The following is a 17,664-nucleotide window of genomic DNA, read 5'->3' as shown; positions in this document are numbered from 1 at the left end:
CTCTTTCTTTTGGGAGCAAAATTCTGATTGTTACAAAACAAATATAGAAAAACCAATGTTCACCACGTGGGAGGGAACAAATACTAATTAAAAGCAAACAAACTGTATTTACCACATAGGGTTGTTTGATTTTTCCCAGAGCATTCAATTTTACTTACAGGCATTTTTTTTAAAAAAAGAAAAAAAAAAAAAATAAAGGGGGGGCAGGGGGGAAGGACTGAGCCTTAAATGACATAAATTGACATGAGGCTTTATGCTTGTAACTGGTTTTGTCCAAGATTATAATATTTTGAAAAATTTTTAAACAGCAGAGAAGTTAGATTTCTAAAATTTGCCCTGTAGTGTCATGGAATAAGATTTTGCAGTCTTAGCCCATATTGATATTCCTATGGAGGGTTTTATTCTTAACTTCCTTGGAAATTGGTTCCTTAAAAAATTGGGTTAGCGAGATAATACCTATTCATACCACCGTGCCCCCACAGTTGAAAAAGGACCAGTTAGTCTCTTTCCTAGTTTCCCTAATATGTTGGCAGCTGCAACGGTTAATGGCTTTCGGTTTTCACTTTTAGTGTTCAGCCTGGAGCAGGACAGCCCCATCACTGAGGCCGCTCCAGGCAGATACCTGGGCGTGTGGCTCTCTCTTAAGGCAGGCAGCTCTCTGGCACTGCCAGTTTAGGACCTGGAGGCCAGCTTTAGGAGATCATGAAGGTCTGAATACAGTGTGGGAAGCTAGGTCACTGGATTTTCCTGAAATATATGAACACAATTTTCTTTCTCTTCTTTTTTCTCCCTCTTTTTTTATAAATGTTGAGTTTTTTCAAAAATTGGAACATTTTCCATCTGAAAGAACAACAATATAGTAATCCTTCGTGCCAACAGAAGATTTTCAGTTACATTTAGTATAGGGAAGCTATTCCTAGTCAGTCCTGTGGAGGCATGTTGCACTCCCCTCCTGAGGTAACAATTTCAAAATTGTAACTGGATATACTTACACATCAGTGTTTTGTTGGATGCTGAAACAATTTGTAAATGAAATAAACCCCATTCTATACACACTGTGCGTGAAGCATGTGTGGCCCCAGCAGAAAAAGCAGTGAGGTTTTACTCTTTTGTGCAGACAAAACACTGAATCTGCTCAGAGCAGTGAGAGGTGCCGTGATCCCAGCCCAGCTCCTCTGCCTGCTGCAGAAAACCCTTTTCCTGCTTGCGTGAGCTCCTGGGGGCAGAAGCACTGACCTCTTCTTCCTCTGCAGCAGCACAGGCTCCCCTGGACTCCCACACCCAGCCTTTGTGGTGTTTTTTGCAATGGCATTAATCTGAGCTCCACACCTGCTACCTCTTACCAGAGCATCGCTCTTCTTTTCTTTTGACATGAGGAGGAGCAGTGTGGGAGATGCTGCCTTGAGTCAAGGAGTGGACTAGGTCGCAGGCTTTGCCTTCCTTATGGGCTGCCTGTCCCCTTGAGAGGGAAGATTTGCAAGAAACTTTGCTATTTTGAATGTTCATGTATATATAAATTTATACATAATATATGTATATAATTTGTAGTGCTCAAAGTTTTTCAGGATTTGAAGCACTTTCTTGTGCCCTTTATCTGATGAGAATAGTACTCTTCTGCAATGAAAGAAGGTTCTCTTTAAAAAAAAAATAATAAAAATATATCAGTGTAAGAGGGATTTTACCCCTGACAAGAAGTAGACCTACATAAACAGATTAAAGAAAAAAAAAAAAATTCTGCTTTGAAGCTTTGAACTCTTCCTGCTGTTCCTGTCACTGAGCATCTCGTACTTTCTGTGAGCAGAGGCTGTGAATTGTATTGGGTTACCTGGATTTGTGAACAACTGGACAAACAACATGCTAATTTACTTTCATTTATGATCTGAGTTGTGTGTGAACTCAGCCTTCTGAAAAGAGGAGTTTGTCAGATTAGGTTCCACTGATACTGTCTCTTTGTAAACTCTTACTAGACCTCAAAAGTAGAGGATCTGAAGGTACAGGGAAGTTACCTACTTCTTTCTCATAAGCTGGCAAATCCAGAAAGGAGTTTTCTCCTCTTCTCCTCCTCCTCAGGTTTCCACACTTCTAGGGTGTTTCCTTGCATGATGAGGGAGCTCTACTATATATTGGGAACCAGTTAAACAATTGCACAGTTTCAGGAGTGTGGGATTGTCAGCTGAAAAACATTTTTATTTATTTCTCCTCCTCTGGGAGTAATGCTTGTTGGGTGTAGCTTACTCTCTGTGCCTATGGAGTTAGGTGATTTGGTTCACTAGCACACTTGGTTGTGTTTTAAAAATAAATAAATTTAAAAATAAAATTAGTTTTGGGGGTTTCTTTAGTTTCTTTTGGTTTTTAACCCAGAAATAAAAAAGGTCTCTAGAAACAGTCTTCTCAGCTAAAAAGTAGTGTTTTGCAGCCATGTGCCTTATGCAGCTGTAGCTGACTCAGGTGTGGCAGGGGTGAACCGGGCCAAGAAAGTATAACACTAGTGTGAGCGAGCCAAACCCTGTGTGTGCACAGGCATTCCCACTTCTGGGAATCCAGGCACGGCTGGCTCCTAGAGGAACTGAAATACTGTGTGACCAGCACAGAGTTCACACTTTTTATTTTTCTCCTGAAAGTGGTATTTCATGAGGCAAGCAGTTGCAGTTCTGAAATGAGGAGACAGCTGACATACATTTAACCAAACGGTATCCGGCACCCGAACAAGAGAGTCAGAAAACACAGATAATATCTCACTTAACACACAGTATTTTTCCTGCTTTTTTTTTTCTTTTTTTTCTTTTTTTTTTTTTTTTGTCAGTTCTAGGGCCTAACAGTTAAGGAAGGTGAAAAAACAGTATAAATGTTTCCACATCTAACATAAAAAGATGCCCTAGCACCAACCAGGCTGTGCTGCGTTCTGCAAAAGCAGGAAGAAGAGTTTTGCATTTGATGTTCTTGCTACATCCTGGGAAGGTGGAAATGAGTGTATCTCGGGCTGCTATCTCCCACCTGAGAGCCTGGCTCGTGTCCCAGAGCAACTCTCTTCTCGCCACTGAAGGTTTGAGGTCCTACTAGTGAAAAGGGCGGGGTGAATTGGGTTGTGACTCTCATCCAGAACAATGTCTATGTTGCTTTTCTTCAATAACTTGTCCAGTGATTCTAGTGTTTCCATAGGAAGCAACCCAACATTAGTTTGTGAAAGGGGAGAGAATGAGATTTCTGTAAGAAATCCTGCTCTGGGTTTCTTTTTAAAATTCATTAGCTCCAGCAGCACCATCCTGGCATGAACTGAATTGCTCTCAGAACTGAATGGAGATGTTAAAAAAAACACCCGGCTACATATGTTGGTAGGATTAAAGGATGCATACAACCTTACAGGGCTGGGCACTTTGTTCCCTTCCTCTCTTCATGTCTTAACTATATTGCTAGGGCAGAGATGAGGAAACTCAAGCAGAGTGAAGTTGAGGATCTTACCAGGCACTGTTGATTGGTTAAGCATTTCTTGAACAATTTTCTTACAGAAATGACAGTATTTGGAAATCTGAGACCATCTTTCAGAGCTTCAGGATGAATTGGGGGAATCTATGATATAGCCTGCAGTTGAAGTTATCTCCATTTATGACTTAACCAACGGCACCAGGAATAAATGGCAGTGGCAGAAACAGAGCTTTTTTTTTTAAAAAAAAAAAAAAAAAAAAAAAGACACCCTCCCACCCCAAGATTGCTTTGTTTATGCCTCAGTTCTTATTTTTGAGCAAAATATTAAATGGGAATGGAATAAATCTATGGTACTTTCCTCTTTTATGTGACATTTTAATAATTTACCTCAGTGCTTGCCACTAGGTGGATTTTTTTTTAGCTCCATCCCTTCAACCAGTTATTGTTCTGGACATACTTGTTAGAAATTAAATGGGAAACTGTTCCCTCCTTTCCCCCACCCCCTTTGCATTCCCAAATTCATTGTCAGAAGGATGTTAGTGAGATTGCATATCTGTAAGATTGCCATGCAGTGGTGAACTTATTATGGTGTAATGATTTAGATGTAGTTAAGGCATAAAATACAAATATCATGCTCTAGAATCGAAGACACAGAGCTCAACAAATATATCTATTTTAAATTCACTATTTTTACCCTGCCTTTTTGCATGCATGGATTTCTTGATCATGTGGAACAGGAAGAAATCAAATGATATGAAGTGAGTCACTAAAGCCAAATTTGCTAAGTTTTCTTAACTGTAGTCTTCTGCAAAGAGGAAAGCATACCATATCTCTGGCTTCTGCCCCACCGAGTCTGCGAGGCTAGTCTGATTCATGCCTCCTGGGCAAATGGCTATTAATTTAACAAGTGGAAGATTGATAGCTGTTTAGTGAACTGAACAGTTCACCATAAACTGTGTTAGTACTGATCTACTAACAGGTTTCTATTCCAAAAGACTGCTTATCTTCAAGGCATCCTACTTAGCCTGCTTATTGTAGGATGCCTAATTACACACTAAGAAAGTTTTGATTTTGTTTGCAATCTGTTATTTCCTAAGTCTGATAGTATGTGTTTATACTGGTTTGTAGTAAAAAAAGCCTTCAACATTTTAGGGTAAGTGTTCTTCTGAATCTAGACTAAGTCAAAGCATCAATTTCCATCATAACTGGGAGCACAATTTGAACCTTGGAAGATGCAGGTGTTTTTTGATTACTCTTTACTTTTTAACAAATTTCTTTAACCTACATGTAATGCCAAGAGAGCTGATTCTGACCAGACTGCCTCTTGCCCTCCAAGTAAACTTCTGGTTTTTTGTTTTTGTTTTCTTGGGGGAGGAAGTGTTGAAAAAGCTGAAATATTTCAGCTGTCTATCCCCACACATGCATCCTATCTGTAAGAGATACCTCAGCTTGGCAGGATGGGACTTGCATTGGAAAGTTGCTGGCAGTTCTTTAAGTTCTTTACATCCCATAAAAATAGTGCAGAAAACTACAGGAATAACTAAATAAGGATCTAAACAGTGAATGAAAACATTAAAACACTGTTTTAATGAGCTTACTTCCTGCTTTTCCTTTCCTCTGCTGTAAAATTTATAGACCTTCTTTCCCATTTACGCAATCTACCTTTGCTCTTGCACTTGCATCCAGTGGGTGTGATTTTGCCCATTTAAGAATATCCCGCAGAAGGTGGAGACGGAGGGGCCCGTATGAAGTCATCTAGTCGGTCCCTCTGCCAGTGCAGGACTGTTCCTTCATTACCTTCCAGTCCTCTGGCTGGAGTTTTAGATGGTTCACCTGATGCCGCTCCTACCACTTCTGCTCAGAGATTATTCCACAGTCTGATGGACGGATCATTAAGAAATGTAGTCATCCACTCATTTCATTAATTTAAACCTAGATCTGTGCAAACAACACAAAACAGCTAATTTGGAAGATCACTTGAACATACCTGTCATTTCTCCCCCATCATGATCAGTAGAGATCGGAAAGCACAATGCTTTGCTCCATCTAGGAGGCTGTGAGGAAACCGTTTTCTTCTTTCAGGTCAAATCCATAACTGGCATCACCATACTTGTCACTTAAGTAAGCTATATGTGTTTTAATATTTCCTTTTCTGAAAAATGATTTCAGAATTAATTAATGTTTGTGTGTTAATGAGGAAATTATCATTAGAAAAAAACCCCACTAATTTGCTAGGCCTTTGTGCCATGAAATTACTGCCCTTACTGGTGTGCTGATTGCCATGGGATGTCTGCTAGATTGCATCAGTGTAAACTGGTAACATCTCCCTTTTGGAGACAAAGGTCTTACATCTTACATGAAAATTACTGGGTGCAAATCCCGCTCTGGGCCTATTCCATTCTTTGCTATTAATGCAAAGACCAGCCTTTTAGGAATAGTTGGTGGAACTAATCACTTAGATAATTCTTTTGGTGGTTCTTTTCAAGGCATGCTTTTGTTACAGCTGTGTGAAGTCATTTTAAAAGAAGCTTTGCAAGACAGGGATCGTCCTCTGGGCAGGACATATATGCTGTGACTGAGAGCTGAACCAAGAAACTTCACCATTTCTGGAAATGCAATACTTAGCAAGAGAGTTATTTTCCTTATTGTATTGCATTTGGCACTAAACCAGTGCCATAATAACATGCTAAAGCACCGGACTGTTTTCTTCTGCAAAACCTTGTGTACACAAGATACAGGGGTTTGTTTCCATTTTACAAATAAGAGCTCATAAAACTCTTGAAGTCATTTCTTGACTGACCTCTGCTAATTTTACATATTTTGGGAAGTCCCAGGAGCTACAGGCATTTAATTATTTGTAGGCACATGGACCAACCAAAGCTTGATCTGTGGGTATTCATAAAGCGTGCAGAAGATGTAGTTGAATTTTTTGCTAGAGAGCATTTGTGGAAGAAAGAAGAGTTTCTAAAAAAGATGACCATTTAATAACTTTTGTAATCTGTCTGGTCTATGTTAGCTAAACTGGATCTTCTGAGCATAGCAGCTGAAAAATGTCTGTGTTTATTACAAATATCCAAAATATTAAGACTGTTTTTCTAAGACACAGATAACTGTGTATCCAGAGTTCAGTAAATTTGGAAGAGACATTGGCCATGCATTCTTTTCACAAATATAATTTCTCTGTATTCGAAAGAAGCTTTCTCTGCAGGACACAGGTTTTGGTCCTCAGAATGTCATGGTTTTAGTAGTGTTCAGGGGTTTTGTTAAGTTTTATTTGGTATGTGGTTCCTCTTACGGTATTATTTGAAAATGAGGCTACTCTGATGACTCACTGATGCTACTTTCTTCACTACTAGGAAAGGAAAGTCCTCCAATTAGTGATGTCCCAGATGATGCAGATGAACCTATGCCTGTACCAGAGGATCTTTCAACTAGTACTGGAGGACAACAGAGTGCTAAGAATGAGAGAGTCTTGGGTAAGATGACTAGTTCACTCTGATAAGAAATATTAGTACCTAACATAATATGCCAATATTGTTAAATTACTATATAGCAAACTGGTATACAAGCAGGTCCTGTACCTTTTCCTCGTGTTCAGCACAGGACTGCTCAGATGCTTAGTGTTTTTTCTGCAACCTTCTCTTTGGGAAAGGCATTTTGAAGGACAACGAGCCTTTTCATCCACAGAGAAGTTATAAAGATTCTACTATTTATCTTATTTCTAAAGCATTAAATTCTCCCCAGGAAAGATGGTTTTCATTCTGCATAGGAAATGGAATTAAATATGTGTTTCCTGGTCAAAATTATCTGAAATCAGATGTGATAAAAAAATCTGTATACTCTCAGGTACTTTTATTACTATTTTTTTATTCATTTGAATGTTATCTGCTATTTGGATTTCTTCAGAAATGCCATATTAGAACACACACGGTATTCATATGTTTCAGATTCCAATATCTGTTCTTAATTTACCCTTGATTTTTTTACGTAGAAGAGCTTTCACAAATACTTGAATTTTGTTCTTCTAGGTAAAAGTCAACAATTGATTAAGTCTGATGGATTAAAGTAAATTATTGTCCAGAGCTGATTTTGCAAAATATTGATTCTTCTTAGGGATCCCAGACTCCACACCAAGATCTAGTATTACTGCTGATTACCGCATGCATCAGCTCACATGTAGAGACTAGATGACATTACTCAAACACAATGTTTGTTTACTAGTAGGAAAAAAAAAAAGGGCAAAAAAGAAAAGCATGATGACTTCCAGAATACTGTGATCAATGCTGTATATAATAAAAATATTTCAGGAGAGGAGTGACTATCAAAATATGTTTGTTTATCCACAAATAAAAGTGTTGCTCATCATTTTTACATTCCTATTGCAAGAAGGAGCATCAGGGTGGAAGCCTTGTTTATAGAATGATTGCAAGGGCCTTTAAATGCTTATTGTCTAAAGAAACCTAGTAAAGGGAGGTAGATGGAAAGGGAGGCACAGAAGGCAAAGTAACCAAGTTAAAGTAATACAGCAGGATGGTGTCAGCATTAGGAATAGCGCCTACTCCCAAACTCCAGCACTACCTAGTAGACAATGCAGCATCTTATGCATCTTCACTTTATTTACCACTTGATCTCCTCTTACCAAAAATGTGAGTGTAAAATTCAGCTCCTACGTGAATAGTGACATATCTTATGAACAAATTAATTTTTAAAAATGCTTTTTAATAATCTGATCACTTACCTAGTGCTTTTTTTCTCAGTACAATGCTCTCTGGAAAAAATCTTACCTTTACTGCTTGTGTATCAACTCAGTAAAATGAGTTAAGCCTCCTTTCTCTCACGATAATTAAACCCCACAAAATATTTAAGCCTCGATTTTAAAAAAGATTTAAAAAAAAAAAAAATTCCCTTGCTCAAGCCCCAAAAAACAGGATTTTTACTTGCATTGAATTTACTTCACCTCACAAATATCATAGAGAACCAGCAGATGAAATTTATACTTGCTGATAATGTAACAATTCTCCCAACAGTTCAATTATAGATCAATATAAAGACAAATTAGAAGTTGCTCTAATAAAAGAAGGTGAAAATGTTATCTTTGGTGTCCTAAACATGATAAATTCAATCTGGTTTTTTTTTCATTAGTTTTACTTTTTGCGCTCAGCAATAAATTAGATTTTCCATGTCCTGACTTCAAAATTTTTTTCTACAGCCACTTTCTCTACCCATAGCTCTTTGGTTTTGAAGGGTCACATCTTGTAGTAAGACATTTACCATAGTCAATAGAAACAAAGGCAGTTCACAGTACTCTGTTTTATGGATGAACTTGACTGTAGGTATCTACTCCAGCTCTTGCAATGTTTGTCTTTTCTGTGAAGCTGCATGCACTTCTACTTCTTCTGATGCTTCTTTTTCTAACACTAAACTAACTTTTTCAAAACAGTATACTGAAAAAAATAATTCTCCTTTTTTACAAAAAGGGTCTGAACACATTCCCCAAACATATACGGAGCCATATGATCGCTACGCACACTTTGGATCATAGTCAAAAGAAATTTTTTTAGGGATAAACCAATGCCTTAGGAGTGGTGTTTGGCCTATATGATCCCATAGATGTATTAGAGATGAAGGGGACTGTCTTTCTGTGTAGGCAGTGGCATGACAGTGTAGACAGGTGTGGTCTTCAGTGCAACTCTGTTATTTCTAAGATCTGTTTCTCACCTCTATTTATCACCAAACTTAGGTAGAAAAGGATGATCTGAAAAAGTAGCTTGAAGAACGATAGATAGGCAGGACAGTATTGTAAAGACCCACTGATACTGTATATATCTTGTAGCTGGGAGATACGACCAGGCAACAATTTTTCTCTCTGTGACTTTCCTAATGTCCCATCTGCTTGCTTCGTCAAAAGGGAATTCTCTATGCATTCTCATCACTAGGCGCTGGTGGGCTTTTTTGTACATGCAGTACTATAGAGGTGACAATGGAAATTGCAGGTTTGTTAAATGAAAAGAGTGAGTATTTACTTCATCTTACTAAAATTAGGTGAGAAATCTGTTGTTACTTTTAATCAGCCTGTGAGACAGAATGTTCAAATGACCGTTTGCTTACTCAGATTTGTAGTAACATTTCATGAAACTTTTAACCCTGGAGTCAAAAGTTTAATTACCTTCTTCATCAATTTAGCAATGTAAAGGTCAAAGATTAGGGGAAATAAGCTATTTTTAGAACAGACAGATAGTCTCTAGCTCCTCTGTGTTTTCAAAAATCTCTTTTCTTGCTTCTTCAAACCCTAAACTGAGACTTGAATGTGGTGCTATAGACTTGATAGAGACAACCATTCAAAACATCTCTCCTGCTCTGAGAATGAAGGTGTAGTAGGCTTCAAAAGTTCAAGTACTCAGTTCACGTGCCAGATTTTATTGGCTGCCTTCAGATTTTGAATGTCTTACTTGAAATTACTAGAGAGGGTGTAAATTTCATAAAGGAGGTGTCCAGTGGTTCATGAAATGTATACTTTGACTTGTATCCCCAGAGAGGGGCACCCAAGACATGAGTTGCTTCTGACCAATGCAAAAATGATAAGCAGGTGTGAAAAGGTCATTTATGGAAGTAAAGTTATCAACAGTTTCTGGTAATATCCCCAAGCAGCGCAGCACAGCAAAGCAGAAACATATTAAAAGACGTGTTCTGGTCACTGTTACATCTATTCATTTCCTTGATGAGCTTGCTATGTTTTTAATGTTGTAACTCCCAGAATGCCACTATGCATTCAGCAGCTGACTTAAAACATTTTTTCTATGGCCACTTTCTCTACCCATAGCTCTTTGGTTTTGAAGGGTCATATCTCATAGTAAGACATTTACCACAGCCAACAGAAACAAAAGCAATTTGCAGTACTCTGTTTTATGGATGATCTTGACTGTAGGTGTCAGCTCCGGAGCAGTGCCGTCATCTCTTAAGTCTTAAGATTTGTTTCTCACTCACTTCTACATGAAGTCCTGCAAACTTAATTTCTGCTGCTCTGTCCACTAGATCTTCTTCCTTCCTTGTCGTCTTCTCCACCCCAAATTTTCTTCTCAGGCTGATCTGGCACCTATAACTTTTTTTTTTTTTTTTTTTTTTTTAGGGCACCAGAGACGCTGTTTTACCATCTCTCCTAAATATACCTTTGAAATTTTGATCTAAGTTATTTAGAAATACACATCCCACTGAAATGCCATCCCATTAAGAATTAGTGCTTTGCAGCCTATTTTGGATGGGTAGCCCTATTTCCTGGGCTAAGCTACAACATAGGAACTGATTTGAAATATCTTGTGCCGACTCTTACTGTCTCCATTCAAGTTTCAGGTTAAATGTTGCGTGCACCTTTTGTGGAAAATCAGTACTAAGCATCCTGTATGTGGTAGACAGTTGCAATTTAGGGCCGTTTCTGCCCTAGGACTGTATCCTAGCTTGAGCCATATGTGGGAAGCTAATGGTTCAGTGAGCTGTAAGTCAGATCCTACTTCATGCAGAAAAAGCCATTTGCTGCAGTGGTAGCGTTTGCCTAGAAAGACAAGCGGTACCTCCCTTATCCACAACTGCACATACCGTAGCTGGCCATCGATGGGTCAGAAACAAAAAGCCATCTCACAGTGCTACTGACCTCAGAGTTCATGGGCTCACCATTTCTGCACAGGCAGCTGTCTGATGATGACCATTTAGACTTCCAACACAGAAGTCAAGTGTTTCTCACTGAAAAAGGTGGTCACCACCTTAGTCACAGATTACAGTCTGGACCTGGAATATACAATGTATACAGATATTCTTTTTTCTGAGAGGAACAGATGGGGAGAACTTATGTCACAAAACTGGGTTGAAACTGTTGGGCAACTGACAAAAGATGCCCAAAGTAACAAGTCAAGGTGATCCTAGACATCAATTGAAGATAGGTGAGCTTTTTATGAAGTTAGAAAGTCTCTATTTGTTTAAAATAAAGAATACTAGTATGGGAAGAGACGATAAAAGGAAAGAACTTTTTGACATTTTTCTCCTCCTGGGGGAAATGTCCTTCTCACAACCCAGTTATTGAAGCAGAAGCCTGTGTAGCTTCAGAGCCTTCATGCCTGGCATCGCTGGGAACCTGGCATTGCCTTCACATCCTGGGGTCTTCCCTCCCAGCCATGGGCATTCAGAGGTGGTAACCTGCACAAGGAGCTAGTTACTGGTGTAGACACGTGGCCTGGCTCTGAGCTGTTTCAATGCTTTATTTCCTTAAAAGGAGCTCAACCATTTGAGAGCATGGACACAAGCATTGCTGAGGGGCCACCAGACCAACCACAACAGCTTGCCATTACATCAATCTGCTGCAACTCACATATAGCTGGGTGGAGGCCGCGTAGAAGTGTGGAGAGGCTGCAGGCAGAGAGGAGAAGGGAGAAAAGCTGAAAGGGGAAGTGCCCCACCCCAGCTTGCAAAATCAGTCATGTTGCTTGAGAAGACAGGTCCAGCTCACTGCTGCCCTGGCACTTCTGTAGGGCACGGAAAGGAGCTGAGGAAAAAGACTGCCAGAGCTAAACATTTTTGTGTGCTCCTCCCATAGGAGTTCAGTGGCTGTGAAGGCAGGCAGTGTGTTGTGTTATGGGTAATAAAATGCACGTGTGGCATGTGTGCACATGGACACGTAATCATGCAGAGAACTAAAATAACCTGGAGGGCTGTGTATTGTGGTTTACTTGCTCAGGTTTCAGATGGACATCTCTTGCTCAGAGGTATGAAAGTGTGTAGGAGCTGATGAGCCTCTGTAAATAATTGGTGATAATTGCTGTCTCACCTGATGTAGCTCTAGTAGCTCTGAGAGCAGAGAGAAAATCTGTTTCAGGATGGTTTGGGGAGCTTTAAAGAATTGTCTTTAACCTTCCACAATGAAACAGGGCTTGAAAGTCCAACAAAGGAGGCTTCTAAAGGAATTGAAAAACTTGTAACTAAAATATTTTAGGAACTTCTGAAAATAGGGAAGTTGGGAATCTCCCCTCTTGTTTGGTTCAAAGCCCCTATTTCGAGTCCCAATGTACCAGTATGAACTGGTGTTGCATGCTCTGACTTAACTGTTTTTAAGGGGAACACATGAGATCTTTTTGTCAGGATTATTTTAATTTTGTATGCAAAACTCTTAAAGGAATTTGGATAGAGGATAGGGGTGGCTTAGTGGGAGAAGGCATGTGACAGATTTCATGAATTACCTTATATATGCTATATAGGATATATGGTTTATACTAGCCTTCAAAAGTATGTTTTGCATGTGCATAGTGTGAAGCAGTGTGCTAGAGTGAGGTGCAGAAGGCCCAGGTATACGGGGCCACTGGGAAACTGAGGAATTAGCCACTGCCAGATACAAGTTATGCTCCATGTAATGACTTAGGACTTAGCAAAATGTAGACAAATTTCCACAAGGCCAGTGGAAAACAGCCTTCTTACTGAAGGTAAATTCCTTATCAAATTTAAAAATGCTTGCTGCAAGTAATGGAGGGTGAACATTTTCAAAACAAACTTGTAAGTAGCTTCTTGAAGGGAGGGTGAGCCAGTCTGAAAAGGAGAGCTGCCACAGTCCCAGCATAGGCTGCACTGCAGTAGCAGAGTTAACTCAGCCCGTGCAAAGCTGGGGCAGACCTACTGTGTAAGCAGGCACATAAAAATTTGTCTACTGATGCTACCAGAGCACGTGATAAAAGTCAAATCCTTGAGAAAATAATTGATCCTAAAAGAGAGTTGTAATTTTCCAGTGATTTCTATTTAGTTTAGTGAGGAGATTTTTCCACTCCTGGCCCGGTTGGTACAAGTACGGTTTCTGTTGCCGCTGTGTGGCAACATGACATTGCAGTGGGTGGTGAAGCTGTGGGTTTTTTTCCTATATTTCTCCAGAACTGTGTACCTTGTGGAGCTGTGGCCAATTTCAAGAGTACCTGCTGGGTACTGCTATGTTTTCAGAGGGGAACATCAGTGCAAAAGCCAGGAAAAGCCTGGGAGCTGTGCACGTTTTGTTTCTTCAGCGATGAAAAAGCAGCGAGCGTTGTTTGAACTGGAGAGATGCAGTGTGTTTAGCTGTGTGGCTTTTAGGTACGGATACTGAGCCTGCTGATCTAATCTGCAGTTAGAGGAAGTTGTCTTTATCTGAGCAGAAGAGATGTGCCTCAGAGATAAGCCCCATTCTAGCTCGGGAGTTAAAATTATCTAGCAGGATCTCAGCCGTGGCTGCAGCACGACTCAGAAAGACAGGGCTCTGGCTGGAAGGGGGGCATATTTTAAGCTGGAGAGAACCTCTGTAACTGCAGCTTGCTAAACCTCAGGTTATTTTTAGGGAATGACTCTGCATCAAAAGGTTGGATGGACCTCCCAACACCAGCCATCCCTCTATTCTGTATTATTTCTTGCTTGTGCTTTGTTGTAGGCTTGCTTTTTCCCTTGAGCAAGTTCTCGTTCAACCTGAGTGCTCTTCAGAAGTGCACTCTGAGTGAAAAGCTTTACCACTGGACTGAGGCAGATTATAGAGACCACTTGTTTCTACAGAGGTGCCGTTTTGGAACAAGCTGCTGGTTTGATTTTGTTCAGCCTCTGATTACATTTCTGTAATTTCAACTCCTGCTATGGTGCTCCCTGGGAGGAGATGGTTTCTGTCTGCAGAGGACCTGCAGTGATGCAGGTCTCCCCTCAGGTGCAAGCTCCCCAGGCTCTGTCCAACAGCAAAATGTACTGACACAGTGTCACTGTGGCTGCATTCCCACATTAGAGATTTGTAAGGAAGGATTTACAGCGTGGCCATGCCACCACAGGTTTCTCCAGTGTAGAACAAGCCCTTTATGGTAAAGAGAAATGGATGGAGGGAACTCCTATTTGAAGCTGTAGTCCTAAAACCAGGAGCAGACACCATTCATTGCAACAGGACAGAGATTTGTCCCTGAACCTTTCTCACAGAGCTCACTATGTGAGGTTTCTTGAAGCTTCAAAAGATGGTCTCCCTGGAAAAAATTTTGCCCCATGTGCAGTAGATAGGTACGCCACAGCAGCCAGTGCAGGCTCACCCTCAGCGTGTCATTTATGGTGAAATGAGACCACAACAAGCTGTTAACTTGCGATGGTGGAGCAGCCAGCACCCCAGAATTTTGGCCTCCAGAGACAGCTTGATGGACACTCTGTCCTACCTCATCTAGCTGTCTACCTGAACAAATGAGCTATCAGAGCAGCAGCCCAAAAGCAGGTTAGACCTGCAGCCTCCAATGTGAGACTTTCTGCTGTTCCCTCTCTCCCCAGTAAGTGAATTCTGTGTTGTAAAAGTGCACGTGCACGGAGTGTAATCCCTAGCAAAGTAACCAATTTGGTGTGTGCTTCTCTTTCTTTTTTTGTGTGTTTTTACACATATTTAAGTTAGGAATAGTGCCTAGTTCTTGTATCCATTGCAGTTTAGGGACATGCTTCCCAGAAGCGTTTAGGTGTCTAAGTTATAGGCATAAGGAGAGATTCCCAGAAGGTAACTAATCTATTGTTACACCATCAACCATAGTACCAAATGGGATTTTTGGAAGTAACTCCTACTCCTCTGATGTAAATAAGACTTCAACCTTAACATGCCAAAATCCATACCTAAAAATGAGATTAAGAACCCAATTGAAGGTTTGCAGAGAATTACTAAACTCAGAGCAAGCACAGAAGTATTCTCAATTTCCAACCAAAACAGTTAAGGTCCATGTTTTGTTCTTTGGTTTTCACCTTCCATTTCCCCTGTTTCTCCTCCCCCAAAGATAGACCAAAATTATCTCATTTGAGAAGTGTAATAAATGTAGCAAAACTGGAGGAACGTGATAGAATGAATTTACTCCCACTCTTCTGAGCCACATATCAGAGTTTAAATAGGGAAAAAAAAGGGGGGGGGGCGGGGGGAGAGAGAAGAGAGTGAAAAGTAGGAGAACTTTCACATAAGCCATTTTTTTTTCCCCTGGAAATGTTACTTCTGAGGAAGTGGCTCTTACCAGAGTTTTCAGTAACTTATAGATTATTTTATGGAACAATGTAAGAACTCTCCTGCTCCCTGACCCCCCTCCTTTTTAAAAAAAGATTAAGAGCTTTAAAAGGAATTGCTAATTCCTTCATATAGCAGAGAGTATCTGCACATGATTTTGCCCTCCCTGCTGATTAAGTAATGTAACAGAAATGTTTAATGCAATGGAAAGATGGGTTTTAACTAAAGTTGGTGACACTTTCAGCTTGTGTTGCAATTAATAGAAGAGGAAATATTCATTCTCCATATTTCATCATTTAAAAGCATCCTGTATTTGTAAGAAGCTGTGATCAGCCACCATCCCCACTATGGATTTGAACTTCCCAAATATTTGGTGGTTTTGTGTTTTGGTTTTTGTCTAAGCTAAGAGCTTTTCATTCTGATTTTTAATAACGGCTTAGGGTTTTTTTGAAGGGAGATGAGTCCCTTCTCATTCATAGTACTGTGCACCTCAGCAATATATGGACTGAGTTATTGAGCCTGTTTTTTCCTGCTGTGAGTATGTGTTGCAATGCTCGGAAGTGGTGGCAGTGGTTGGTGTTGAAGTGGGATGGTTTCATTAGCATCAAAAAGGCGACTGCCAGCTAGGGAACACTGCCATTTCTGCACCCCTTGCACTGCATCTGGGTTTTGGAGATATCTTTCTGGGTCTTCCCATATGAAAATTTATTTTCAGGAAAAAATAACACATGCACATGTAGAATTTACCGTGAAAAATTTATTCGCCTTATTGTTGCTCAGTTTTTGTGCCCAGATTTGCAAAGGGAAAGAAACACTGATATGGCCGAGGGAAGTGTCAAGTTGTCCATGATCCATCCCTACCCCGACCTCCAGCTGGCTGTATTCACAATTCAGGCTGTGAATACCTCTGTCTCTCCTGGTTTCCCCAGGCTGAAGCCACCAGCTAAGAGGTGAGAACATCCCTTCTGCACTGGCATGGCGCCTTCCTTTCTGAGTCAGGGTTCCTCTCGGAATCCAAATCATTTTGTAACTGGCACCTCCCATCACTGGACATTGGAGGGGAAGTGGGGAAGCCCTGATGGCCAGTTTAGTCGCTGAGACTTCATCTGCTGCAGGTGTGGACCTACAACAATTTATCTAGAAGTCAAATGGGAACTAGGCTTTTCTGGGAAGAGGTTGAGTTTCCTGCCAGTTTGTCTGCATAATGGCAAGTAGAAATGAAAATGAGAAATTCTAATGGTGCTAGCAAAAGACTTCAGTGGCTTTTGAGCCCAAGACAAGGAAGGAATAATGGTTATGAGGCATTACCTCTGGTGTAGCAATACATTTGTTTAATCTTACCATCACATTGCTAGTAGATTCTGGTAAAATAGTTATCCTATCATGGGCGTCTTGTGGTGTTAAGTGGAATTTTTTTTGTCCTTTCAAAACAGACTAGAGAAGTCTGATATAGTTTATTCTGTAATTACAGATTATTGAGTCTGGATGTTCACTATACAGTGTAACCATAGCTAATAAGCTCTTTCCTGTGTGCCATGACAGAGACTGATTTATACAATGCACTATTTAGCCCTTGGTGTTAAGGAGACAATGCAAAAATATTTTTCATTTCTGAAACTTTTTGTAATTAATTTCTTCTCTTTAATACTCTCCTTGAAGTTTGGAATGGTAATGTATTTTCTAGCCAACAGGAGCCATTTATTACATTTTCTCTCTTTTCCATGTGTAAATGCACATGCATATAAACGTGTACATAGAAAGATATGTCTGTCAGCACACATAAAATTACATGCCTGCAAAGTCAAACTCTGTGAATGTCTGTGTAGAAGAACTGAAAAACAGCACACGTATGCAAAAGAGCATCTATCTTGAAAGCTGAGCTTTTCATTCTTTTCAAGAGGGAAAGACCCATCAAACATACACTCTGCAAAATAAACACGTGATAAAATATATTTTTTTTCCAAACCTAAAAGAGGAAAAGGTTAGTTCCTGCTAATTTGTCTGTATCCCTATAAGAAACCTAAGTGTAAATTCCATTTGGGAAGTGGGCAGCATCTGAGGAAGACCTGTTTGTACCCGTTGTGGCTTTTGCAGTCTCTGTAGAGCTGCCAGGCTGAGGAGGCTGTGAAGGCAGGCAGAGCCACAGTACTAGAAGGACCAGCAAGCAGTTAATGAAGAAAGAGGGAGCTGAGGAAAGGAGAGAGAGACACGCACCCCCTCTCAATCCTTCCCATCTGGTGATGCCCTAG

The 17,664-nt window shown here is 40.2% G+C and overlaps 1 protein-coding gene across 14 annotated transcripts in view; it reads left to right on the top strand.

Annotated features, from left to right (window-relative positions):
* The window catches only part of LOC104530989 (DNA-binding protein Ikaros), a 54,796-nt gene that overhangs the window by 326 nt on the left and 36,806 nt on the right, over positions 1-17,664 (top strand). For all 14 annotated transcript variants that reach the window (XM_010175755.2, XM_010175754.2, XM_010175753.2 and 11 more), the window contains exon 2: positions 6,780-6,899. In XM_010175755.2, the coding sequence (XP_010174057.1) occupies positions 6,780-6,899 (120 nt within the window). The remainder of the gene's footprint in view (positions 1-6,779; positions 6,900-17,664) is intronic.

Source organism: Antrostomus carolinensis, unplaced genomic scaffold, assembly GCF_000700745.2.
Source record: "Antrostomus carolinensis isolate BGI_N321 unplaced genomic scaffold, ASM70074v2 scaffold9379, whole genome shotgun sequence".
NCBI classification, from domain to species: domain Eukaryota; kingdom Metazoa; phylum Chordata; class Aves; order Caprimulgiformes; family Caprimulgidae; genus Antrostomus; species Antrostomus carolinensis.
This window is presented reverse-complemented; position numbering and strand designations above follow the sequence as displayed.